The 13,210-nt window shown below is 35.6% G+C and overlaps 1 protein-coding gene across 3 annotated transcripts in view; it reads left to right on the top strand.

Moving 5' to 3' along the window:
• The first annotated feature begins 2,331 nt into the window (after positions 1-2,331).
• LOC128219952 (arf-GAP domain and FG repeat-containing protein 1-like) overlaps positions 2,332-13,210 on the top strand; it is a 31,011-nt gene continuing 20,132 nt past the window's right edge. For all 3 annotated transcript variants that reach the window (XM_052928155.1, XM_052928153.1, XM_052928152.1), the window contains exons 1-3: positions 2,332-2,504; positions 3,356-3,449; positions 7,242-7,496. In XM_052928155.1, coding sequence (XP_052784115.1) covers positions 2,341-2,504; positions 3,356-3,449; positions 7,242-7,496 — 513 coding nt within the window. In that variant the 5' untranslated portion in view covers positions 2,332-2,340. The remainder of the gene's footprint in view (positions 2,505-3,355; positions 3,450-7,241; positions 7,497-13,210) is intronic.

Raw genomic sequence — 13,210 nt, 5'->3', positions numbered from 1 at the left:
CTTGATTGAAAATCTCTTTTTCGTAAGTGTTTTGTATTAAACTCTTAGTGATTATTTAAAAGCTGCACTCTCACAGATTGAACGTTTTGACAACTTTGTTTTGTCTTGGAACAAGCAGTTTTTTTTTGCGTAAATATCTGAAAACCAGTTATTAAAGACTGATGACAAAATATCAGATCACAGATTTTCATAGTTCCTTTACAAAATTGATGTTTTATGCATTTTTCTTTAACCGTTAGTAACGGTTTAAGCCATAAAACATTAAATTTGGAATGGAAATATGAAAATCTGCGATCAGATATGTCAAAAGTCTTTCATCATTGGTTTGCAGATATTTACGCAAAATTTGCTCATTCCAAGACAAAAGATAAAAAAGTTGGAAAAACGTCAAATCTGTGAGAGTGCAGCTTTAAAGGCGGCGTTCAAAGGTTAATGACATGAACTAACGTGCCCAAACACAAAGGAATATTTTATACAATTTAATAAAATCCTGTGACAACCCACTCATTAAAAGCCATAGGTCTTTTTTAAATACATGTACAATCTGCAAGCATATTTCAAACGGTGTATGTATACCACGTGGTAAATTGCGTCATAAATGCTACGTCCGAAGGCAATATTTTACTTCGAATGAAGACTTCAAAACAAAGATAACCTCATTATTTATTCATCATTTTAAATGAAACAAAGCGCAATGTACGCCTCTTACGGAGCCCCGTCGTCGGTCTTTTACCAGAGTTTGATTGAGAGTGTAGTTTTTTTAAACACTTCGACAGACCTTTTCACAATATACGGCCGTCTGACGGAGCACTGTCAAAACATTATTTTCGAAACAGGTTTGTTGAAACAGATCACCTTATCAAACCTCGGTAATAAAACGAAGGCTTGGCTCTTTAAGCGGCAAAGACTACCCTTTGTTTCATTAAGAATGGTGTAGTAAAAAAAGTTATCTTCGATTTAAGTCTTCATTTTAAGAAAAATGTTGCCTTCCGACGTAGCATTTATATGACGTTATTAATCACGTGGAATATACACACTGTTTATGCTCCTTGCTCATTTAATGTGTTCAGAAATATCGCATTCTTGTACGGAAGCTGACAGAAGAGTCTGTGTTTATCCCACGCTGAGCCACAGTTTTGAAAATTTAAAAAGGGGCCCAATCACGTTTTGTAAGATAATACTTCAAAATATATTTTATGTGAAATGTGAACTTTTTCAATGATACAACATCATGAAAAATTACCTCAGTTGTTGTAATAATGTTGGCCCGCTTGTGACTAATAGTAAAACATGATTGTTTTACAGTTTATAAAGGTCTACCCTCGCACACTGGCTGGCATCATGGTATTGTTGTATAATAATAATGTTTGTCGAATTTATTTATATCACGTGTGTATATCATTTACAATAAAATACGATTAAACTAAATCATGGTATGACTCCGCCGTGTGCCATGACGACCTCAAATGTTTGTTAACGCCATTAGTGATAAAGGTAAGAAGCACATTCCAGTCACATACATTTAGATGCAAAATACTAAAGTATCGATTGGTGAATAATTGCTACACATGGCCCATATCCGTGTCAGTTCTACCTTTCAACCCTCGATTCACTCTTAATCGAGAAGTTACGTTTACCATATATCGACGCCTGCAAGACAAAAAGAATCAGATGGGATTTATTTTGCGGGGGAAATATAGCAGCAATATACAACACAAGCTCATGTTAGCTTTTGAACCGACTATGTTTGAACACATGCTCTATCGGCGAAATGTGTAAAGCTGGAGTTGCTAAGTGGATAACATTTAGTTTTTTGGGACTTCAGGGTGACATGCTGAAGAGGGTTTTCTATGTTTTCATCTGTACACTAACTCCCATTTCAGAACGGTAATAAATAGGCGAGGGTTAGCCGTGCTATTACCACCTGGCTTCTGTATTCATATTTACGCACGCTATGTATTGCACATTGTCCTTGACAGCATGTTACAACACATTTACTCACCCACTATCATCGTGATGAAAGGTATTCATTTGCGCTGAAGCGCTGGTGTATAATTTCAATATCTCGTGTTGTAGGACTTGGGTAGTTACTATTACTCACATTTTCAGAAGTGCCGAATCGTGCCTATTTTCTATAAAAACTTAGTGAAATAATTTGCAATGGAATTAAAAACGATTTTTCTTAGCTGTGTCTCTGATAAAGGGACATAAAAATATTTATTTTTTTAATTTCCAGTCATGTGGTCATTGGACATTAGCCCCATGGCTTCTTTCAGATATATGTTCTTGGGTTCACATTTTCTTTTGCTTCATTTACGTAATTTCCGGCGGTGTACCAAAATGGCGTCCAATAAGAAAAAACAAGATGAAAAACACCTTAAAAACCTCAGAGAAATGGTGGCTCTTCCACATAACAAGCAGTGCTTTGACTGCCACCAACGTGGACCTACATATATTAATATGACAATAGGAGCATATGTTTGCACAGCTTGTAGTGGGCTACTGTGAGTATAGTCTCGTTCAAAATTTGTTGACAAGTTTTGATTTATATCTATTCGCAATGACAGTCTACGATTGCTTAGTGGAAAAGCGTTCGCTTCGGGCGTGGAGGTGTAGGGTTGAAAACCCGCCCGCGTCAAACCAAAACATATGTTAAAACAAGGTACATGGTACATCTGTCTAGCGCTCGGCATTTAAAGGGTAGTACATGGTGCACTCAGTACTGGTTCAACCCAGGAAAGTTGTATCCCATGTATTGGCATTTTACCACCAGTACACTAAAGAACAAATACATCTCTTCTCAAAGAGCTAGGGTATTGCACCCAGATCACTTGTATCTCACTCTGTTTCTTCAAATCTTTCAATGTCTGGATTTGACTGTATTGCTGTCACAATCTAAAACACGATGTTGTCACAGCGGGGTAAAGCCAATATTAGGGCAGACCTTGATACACCTAATAAACTTAAAAGACTCTTCACATAACAAGCAGTTCTTTGAATGGCACTTGCGTGGACCCACATATATTGATATGACAATAGGAGCATAAGTTTGCACAGCTTGTTGTGGGTTACTGTTAGTATATAGTATGTTTTTTAAAATTTGTTGACAAGTTTTCATTAATAGATTTCAAAATGACAGTCCACAGTTAAAATAGAGGTTTCAACTGAATATGCCACGGTCCAAAAAGCCTGATGGTCAATCATGGTGGATTAAACCTTTGATTACATCAAATAGCCACTAATGAGCATTTAAATATGTTAATTTTGCATTTCAGATGAGGCAGCAGTATCTGAATTCTATAACCAGCATGTAACGATTATGTATAAATATGTCTGTGTTAATGTGACATTTCAGACGAGGCTTAAACCCCCCACACAGGGTCAAGTCAATTTCAATGGCCAGTTTTACACCAGACGAAATGGAGTTTCTTAAAACACATGGAAATGAAGTAAGATTTATATGAACAATATTGGGAACTATTTGGAGGTGACCTGGTCTTTATTGAAATTAAATGTTTGAGCTCATCACAGCTACGTATACATTAATTTTCATAAAGACCAGGGGTGTAGAAATTAATTTGAGTAGCAGGGCAAATCCCGTAAGTAGGCTGGTGGGGGGGGTATGTGTGTCCTCCCCCAGCCAGGGTCAAGGGGGTAACGCCCCTTGTGGGATAAATTGAAGCCTCTTTCAAACACAAAAATGTAGTCTTCTGATGCATGTTTTCAGGTTTATTTTCATTCAGAAACACATTAATCATGTACATTAATTATAATGATAAAGTTTGTGCAAGTGAACCTTCAAGTGACACTCTTATTCAAAATTAATACATACACATGTAAAACAAACATAAATTTTGAGTGATACACCGTCAACTACTGACTTAATAATGCTCTTATGGAAAATATTAATTACTAATAACAATATTATAACCGTGTATTTAATAGCTGAAAACGCAAAAAATATTAAATGATTGGTAAATGCTAAAAGATGCTAAAAGATTTACTGCGATCTACTATGGTCTCATAAGGTAGCAATACCGTGTTTTCTGCACATTTCTTACAAATTAAACTCGGTATCCTCCATAAGATCTATTGTTTTCGACATTTGTTCATCTTTTTGGTATATTAAAACAATTGTATAAAATGTGTTAAATCTTATTTTTGAGAAATAGTGCATCTTTAACAAAAATGTACTTGAATCAGGGATGATAAAATTCCGGATTAATCCGGAATTCCGGATTGAAGGCCTCACGGATCGATTTTGAGATTAATGTAAATCCGTTGAGTTTTTTCTAGGGGGGGGGGGGGTACAGGGAGCGATTCGAGCTCAGTTCGAACAATATGGGTACGAAAGGTGAGTTTTCCGGAAGTGTAAAGCCGGAAATTAACGAACCTAATTACGTCTTGGCAATCGAGCTATATGATTGGTTAAGATAGCATCCGGTGATTACGGAAATTACCGATGGGACTAGAAGACAGTATCCGGATGGTCGTATCCGGATACGACAGACGACGAAGACGAATAAACGGGTATTGGAAAATTGGTAAAAAAAACGACCACCACCAACTTCTAAAAACATCGATTCATCGATTTTAAGGGTATATTTGCCATTTATTTTTAAGAGAAATTCCCGAAACGTTTCTTTTTGAGTTAATAGAAATTGATCAAACTGAGAATGAATTTTGCGCATGTAGCATTATTTCGGACATCCCGATTTGGATTGTGTCATAATCGATTTTTAATTTACAAATTTTATTTGGCCGATTGAAGTTTACGCTGTAAACCGTTTTTTTATTATTCTCATAATGTTTGAAGCATTGTTGACCGTAATGGGAGGTTCAAATGAAAATTGGTTTGGTTCAAATTTAAAAAAAAAAATGAATAAATATTTTGTAGTAGTAATATATATTACGTAGAGACAGTCATTTTATTTTCTATTTGAGACAGTTCAACAAAACTTCTTGAGGACCCAGTTTGAGTGAGATTTAAATTCTTTTGTTGTAATTTGTATTTCCAGGTATGTTTACCTGTATGGTTACAAAAGTCATGGATGAACAGACACCTCAGCCAGTGCATCCAGTGGTTCCTGTCAATGACTGACAATTGAATCCAGAGGCCATGATACTTGGATTTATGACTGAACATGCTCCCTGGCACCACAGTAGTGTGTCTTACTTAAGACACTTGCCAAAGATACAAAAGCTCTCAGCGAATTAAAATTCAAAGGTGTACAGCATCATACAAGATGACTTACGGAGTGGCTAGCCATTTTAATGATGAACATGTGGAGGAGTTAATGGATCTCGGTTTTGTTTCAACTAAGACAAGTCAACAAACACAAACACTGAGAAAACTGTTGCAGCTATTTTTCAGGCATAGAATAAGAAATAGTGTTGAGACATTTGGCCTCCTTAAAAATCACAAGGGCTGATTCTGAATCAATTTTCATAGAATTTGAAAGCCTGTTTGAGAGACTTGAACTGCTGTGGGACAATCTAATTTGTGTGCTACTGGACTCATGTAACACCATGAGGGGAAAAAATCTGGCTTGGGGACCAGAATACGTCAAAGTCCACCATGTCCACAACGGCTACGCTGCCAAAGCATTTAAGTCCCGTTTGGATATTACTTGTAATAATATATATAATAATTAATAACATTATATTCTCATCAAATGTGCAGAAAATGGAATAAATACTCTTATGATGCATAAAAATTGAATAAATAACACTTTTACAATAAACATTTGCAAGCATGATAATTGATATGTTGTTCATTATTATAAATCAAACATCCCACAGTGTAGACTGTTCATACACAGGCAATTTGATCATAGCCAGTTGAGTTTTATGGGAAGTGGACAACTGAACCAAAATGTCAGGTACATGTCTAATGCCTGTGACTTCAAGAGTAAATTTAACTTTGTTTAAAGACAACTGTGTTAAACTTCACTGCTAAGATTCCTGATAATTGTTCTGATTGTGGATGTCTATTGTTGAACATAATTCTATCTACCAAACCGAAAGATGTACTCCTTGAACACTATTCTAAGGCAAAAAAGGGTATTAGAATCCCTGAAATACGGAAAGCTTCGGGGGGCTTCGCCCCCCATTTCCCCCCACCAGGGCTTTGCCCTGGACCCATCGGGGGCCTTGAGCGGCCCCCTGAACCCCACGCAGACATTTTCAGGATTGGCAACTTGGCTCTGTTATCATCCCTGTTGAATATAATACTGAATATGAGTAATACCCTCCAGTGAGGGCTAACCTCTGAACCTAATCACTGTCATATATTCAGGTGCAGTATTGTATTCCAGACCACATGTCATTTGCTAGCAATTCTCTCCTAATAATACTTTTAATTTCTTCTCTACCAATGATACTTTCAGCCACTGATTCATTCTGAACTACTGCCTTTGAAAAAACTTTATACAATATTTTACGTGTAGCTAACTGATTCCAGTTTTTTCTTCGACAACCAAAAGAAAAGATCTGGACACTTTGTGACCTCTAAAGCGTACAAATTTTCACCCAACGTAAAATTCATCAAAAGAATGGATTATTTTTAGCATTGACTTCACCACAATCTTCTTTCATTTTGTGTAAACCCAGGTAACAGGACTGTAGGGTAAATGTTTATAGGACTAGCAGAAGGCCAGACATGTCCTTGTTGCATACTTACTACGCCTTTTCTGTGGCTGCAAAAACACTGTCAAGATTTTTCTGTTTTTGTTTTTTCACCCTCCATTGCATCGCAAATCATGAACTTCAAAACATCCCAGAGGGGGATGCGACATATGACCTCACGTATCAAGCTAATGCTGTATTGTATGCGGAACACAGGGAAACTGATATTAACAACTCAAACAATTGGGGTTTTAAACAGATGTAAACATATTAAAATGACAAAATTTAACAGATTTTATTTTCATTGATGCGAGAAAATTAGCCGGGTGAAGATGCTTAAGTTACCGGGTGATTTTACCGGCTCCCGGGCCATTTCTACAACCCTGAAAGACCTCCAAATAAATAATACAATATGTACATATATGGGTGGAAATTATTTTTGTCTACTGACACAGCAAGTTTTGTTGTGGCTATTTTATCGTAATTGAAGGCGTATACTAAAAAAACAAGCAGAGTAGCTAAATAAATTGATGTCCACTGCCCACAGTCAGTGAGTCTGGTTCAATGGCAGCATGGACATAATTTATTATAATAAATTTCTTATTATTTTTCAGTACTGTAGAAAGGTATGGCTAGGACTGTATGACAATAGACTAGGAAGCCAGTCAGAATCCAGAGATGAATCAAAAGTCAAGGACTTCATGTCACAGAAATACGAGCGGAAGCGTTACTATGTCGCTCCTACGGAGAGCATGAAGGAAGAGGCTAGGCAAATGAATGAGTCTGCCATACCTAAAACCCCTGGTACAAGGCCATTGAAGTCTCTTCTAGGCAATGGAGCACCAAAATTAGTAGTCGGGACTCAACAGGTGTGTATGGATTGGAGATAATTTTTTTGTCCATGTCTGTTTTTTCTAAGGAAAAAGATTGAGGTATTGGCATTGATTCGGTGATGTTTTTGTCATTGTGAAAAAAACTTCTGTTCATGTTGTTGATATAGGGCTTTTTCTTAAGTGCCAACCGGTCCGACTATCAAACCCATTCCCAAAGCAAATTATAGGATATTTTTCCCAATATTCAGAAAAAAATCCCAATTAAAAGTAAAAAATAAATAAATGTTTTTTAGGAATTACTTTTTACCTGTACTGGTTCATTCAACATCATAATAAATTATGTGATGTAAAGTTTTGGGGGTAATTGAATTAAGAAATCATTGATTTTCATCACATTCAGAGATCAGTATGAAATATTATCTGTCATGATTTATTGCAATTGATATTTCAGCAGGAGACTGGAAAGCTTGTTCTTTTATCTGTAAAATTCCCAATTTCGGCATATTTCTTGATGCAAGTTTTCCCAAAATGTCAAGAGTCTTTTTCCCAAAATGGGCAGAAAAAGCCCTGCTGATATTGAAGTTGAAATAGTTTTAAGTTTAACAATAGGCATAATGTATGGCAAGATCAATTGTTTAGGCTATGCTCCTTGACCCACTGTTAAAAATTGATGGCATTCATTGTGTAAAAGATGTAGATTTTACAATAACTATTTTCATATATTTTACCATAAATGATAAGCAAGTTATAATATCTAGTGTCAAGGCGGCATATGGGGGTAGTCATCACTGCTGTGGTTGCTCTAAAGTTGTTTTTGCTTGCATAAAACTATTAAGAATGCATACCGTATTTTCTCGACTATAAGACGGGGAAATTGGGTCCCGATTTTTACCCCCAAAATAGGGGACCCGTCTTATAAGCGAGTCGATAAAATATTAAAAAAAGATTCAAGTCAAAATCAGTAAAATTTTACATAGGGTATTCGTCTATCCAGTATATCGTCTGCTGATACAAGTATGGGGCAATTAAGTAAACAACAACACGGAACAGAACAGAACAGAACAGAAAATTTATTGTTAACTTGAACATATACAGTTCATCGTTGTTACAATAACATAACACATGGCATGGCAATAGTTGATAAATGCGAGAGTGCATTATACATATATACATATATGAACTAACAATGATTTCAACATGTTAACAGTTAAGCATTATTATTCAAAGCAGTATATCGTAGCTTAAAAGCATGTTTGCAATACAAAGCTAGTTTTCGTAGACATGTAGCATTTTCCGAGTTTAATAATTGAATGAATTTAAACATGCTTGGTCTTGCATAGTAAAATTTAGTTATGTATTTTTTCCTAATGTCATTATATTTCGGACAAATCAAAACAAAGTGATATTCATCTTCGATATCATTATGAACACATAAAACACATTTACGTTGATTTCTTTCAATATTAACATATCTTCCTCTTTCAACATTTAACATATGAGAGGACAATCTTAATCTAGCAATAATATTCCTAAGTCTATAGCTATACAATTTATCTATATACGATGACATATGTATAGTGCATTTTAGTTCTCTGTACAACACTAGTGAACTTAATGAGTTTATATCATTTTTCCAATGACCAATAAACGAGTCGATTAACCTTCTTCTAAAATTAGGAATAAAATAATCAATATTAATCGACTCCGGATATAACCATACTTCATTGAATCCTGCATTTTGTAATATAGTGCGTACATTAGAACACCAATTGTTTGAATTTGCGTTATTTTCCGCATCATATCGAAGGCTTTGCAATGTATTGTATAAAATGCAATTGTCTCTTTTAAATTGATACAGTTTAAGAAAATATTTAACAATTCGTATATGTCTAGTAACATACAGAGGGTACCGTCCTAGTTCACCATATATTGCAGAGTTACTAGTGCTTATTTTTACACCAAGAAGTCTTTTCAGAAATTTTCTATGAACCCTTTCTATATGTTCAGCTCTACAAAAGCCCCATACTTCACAAGAATAGCACAAAATTGATGACACAAATGAGTCGAATAAACCCAACATAATTTTAACAGGAATTTCTTTCCCCCTAGTTATCCCAAACAAATTTCCCATAGCCTTAAGTCCTTTATCTGCTAATGTTTGCGTAGCATTCATAAATGATCCCCCACTTGACAAAACAATGCCAAGATAGTTAAAACACGAAATATCTTCACCGCGCGTGCTCTGACGTCACACAGTGTACCGTTATATCTGCATTTTTTCTCATGGCGCGTGTCAGTATAATTAGTTTGACAGATATATCAAATCAATAAATTGGAATCTTAATATGATGTAGGTACCTAACTGTCAATTTGATTAAGCAAACAAATGACAATGCGAATATGAATCCTTTATGTTCGTCGCCAATCAAGGGACAATATTGCCTGAAGCATTATTGCTAAACAAACACCTATTTATGCCGCGGCTTTTCGCAGTTATGTTATTAAAGCCATTTATTTTGCCGAAGAACTTTATTGGTGTCTTCAATAAAAAAAACTAAAACAAACATATGTTGTTATTGATTAATTATTACAATTCCGATAAGTAACGACCTGTCCTGCAAACTTATGTACTCATTTTTAACCTACCTCCAAATAGAGAGCTCACAGTTGACTGCCATTTTCTTTGAGGAAAACAAAAACAGTTACCGCGAAAGTCGATAATTGTCCGTTGAGCTTGAACATTTTTACACATTAGGAAGAATTTTAGCATTTTAGATTTGCTTAAAAATTGACCCCGTCTTATAAGCGAGTCGAAACAAAAAGCACCAGAATTCATGGGCAAAGTTAGGGGGCCGTCTTATAAGCGAATCGCCTTATAGTCGAGAAAATACGGTATCACGTTGAAAATGGCTGTTTGTAATAATTGCATATAAAAACTGTTGACTCAAAGAAAGAATTCTCCTTAACTAATCTATTCATGCTAGTAGAAACAAACGGCCAACTGGGAGATATAAAAAACATTCAGTGTATCATATTTTGAGAAAAAAAAGTTAAAACTGATACATTCGTAAAATTCTTAGAAATGTTCAATTGTTAATGATATCCAGCTGACATATTAAGATAATCATAGTAAAACAGCAACATAGATGAGTTACACACATGTATGACTAAAAGATTAGTATGAACATGTGGTATGATTTCTTGGATGAAATTTACATGTCAATTTTTTGTTGATATATTCCTTTGAGTGTACACACTATTGTGGATTAAATGTCCAATGTCCAAAAGCTAGTTGATTAAGGAGGGGAATGTTAATCTGTATCATTATATTCATCAAAGTATTTAAAAGGTATATCACTAAAAACAACAACAAACTTTGGCTTATTTGGACTAATAAAATCATAGCATGGATGAATTAAATACACAAAGCAATGATATTTTTAAGAAAAAAATATTATTATTTTTTTTTTATGAAATGCAATTAAAGGAAGGACTGCAAACTGCGAATAGTCAGGTGACAGGAGAGATGCTTTTTGGTAATGAGCCAACAGGGGATAGCTCACAGGACTTGCCAGCCAATCAGGCCTCATTTAACCCATTTGGAGACCAATCAGCCAGTCAGAGTACAGGAGACATGTTTGGAAGCCAAGAAGCCAATCAGAGTACAGGAGACATGTTTAGAAGCCAAGTAGCCAATCAGAGTACAGGAGACATGTTTGGAATCCAGGCAGCAAATCAAAGCACGGGCGACATGTTTGGAAGCCAAGTAGCCAATCAGAGTACAGGAGACATGTTTGGAAGCCAAGTAGCCAATCAGAGTACAGGAGACATGTTTGGAATCCAGTCAGCAAATCAGAGCACAGGCGACTTGTTTGCAAGTCAGTCAGCAAATCAGGGCACCACGGATATGTTTGCAAACCAGTCAACCATCAAGAATCCTGGAGATATATTTGCAAGCCATCCAGCTGGTGACAACTTTGGTGGTGGTCAGTCAGCCAATCTGAGCACCGGAGACATTGGAAGCCAGCCAGCCAATCAGGGGACAGATGACATATTTGGAAGCTCATTGACCACTAAAAGTTCAATAAGCGCCACTCACAAAGCAGATGACCTGTTTGGAATTGGTCAGTCCACAAACCAGCATGCAAATGCAGGTGCAAATCCAGCTGGAGTGGTCGGTGATATGTTCAGAAGACCTATTGCCCAAGAGGTGAATAAACAACCCTACAGAAACCCTGCAGCTTCTCTGCACTTGCATACAAATATAGGCCATTTTCACACTATTTTATCACCTGACCCATAGTGTATTATATGGGCTTGTATGTACTATATTAGGATCCTTTCATAAGTCATGCACACCTTTGAACACTCCATATGATAACCTTTGAAAAGAATATTACAGGATATTTCACGTATTACCCATGACTGAAATACTCATCTGCACTCATAAATTATGCCTTACATGAATTTAATAGAATTAGTACAGCAATGAAACTATTTTTAATTTTACTGAAATAAGCGGGGATGAGTATTTTGCATTATTCCCCCTACACCCTACTGGGTAACCCATGTCAATACATGAACCATATAAGCTTAATTCTGCTTTATAATCTCCTTAGAATTGTTTCCCTTTTCTTATGATAATTTGAGAGATAACAACAGCTTTATGCCAACTTCTAATGACTATGATTTTCACAACAAGTTAAGCTTGTACATGTATTTATTTGTCTTATGATTACATTATTAATTTTAGTAGGTCATTCTTACAAAAGTACAGCTACTGGTGTGATGATTGTCATATTTGAAATAGTTTACTGGTGTACTGGTGTGATGATTGTCATATTTGAAATAGTTAAATGGTGGTGACCATTGTCAAGCTCCTCAAATTGTAAACATATAAACACCCCTATATCCTCATTAGTATCAGCCAGTGGCTGATACTGAAATATAGAGGTTATCTTTACGGTGTAATTGAATGATAGGGTAAGTATTGTTTGAGCCGTGAAGTGTTCAACATGCCACAGTTGATAATGAACAAATAGTTTACATTAAGAATAAAAAGTCAATTTATGTGACAGGATGTACACATAATCTTTGCAATGTGGTCCAGATATGCTATACTTGAAGAGCTATTAGAAATGGTTTTGGACTTTGACGTTCTAATTAAAATTGGAGACCATGTACTGACATGCCTACTGAAATGTTGTCACTTTTTGTTTTTTTTGCACAAAAGATAATTGTACAGGCATAAGTAATAATTTAATAATTTGACAAAAAAGAAATTTGATCCAAATGTAATGCAAGAGCATTAAAAAAATTTGCACAAAAGATAATTGTACAGACATTAGAAATAAGTTAATAATTTGTCAAAAAAGAAATTTGATCCAAATGTAATGCAAGAGCATTCAAAACTGTTTGAGTTAGCAATTGTCAACTGGAAACGCACCATGAAATAGCATTCCTAATAGCATACCCCCCCCCCCTCGCCTAGACGTAAACAATGCAAGCTCCCAATAGTTCCAAGAAATACTAACGTAAGACAAGTCCGTCCGTGATATTGTAGGTGATTGCGTTCATTTCCCCATTTGAGTGTTATCTCAATGTGATTGTTGCATTATCAGGTAACTTTAATTGAGTCGATTGTGAGATAACACAGGTCCTTCTGAGCATTGTACGGCATATCTGTACCATGTTGTGATTAAACATCACTGGTTTATAACTCATTTCCTATTTGTATTTAAATGTTTAAA

The sequence above is a fragment of the Mya arenaria genome, chromosome 15 (genome assembly GCF_026914265.1).
Source record: "Mya arenaria isolate MELC-2E11 chromosome 15, ASM2691426v1".
Lineage (NCBI taxonomy): Eukaryota > Metazoa > Mollusca > Bivalvia > Myida > Myidae > Mya > Mya arenaria.
This window is presented reverse-complemented; position numbering and strand designations above follow the sequence as displayed.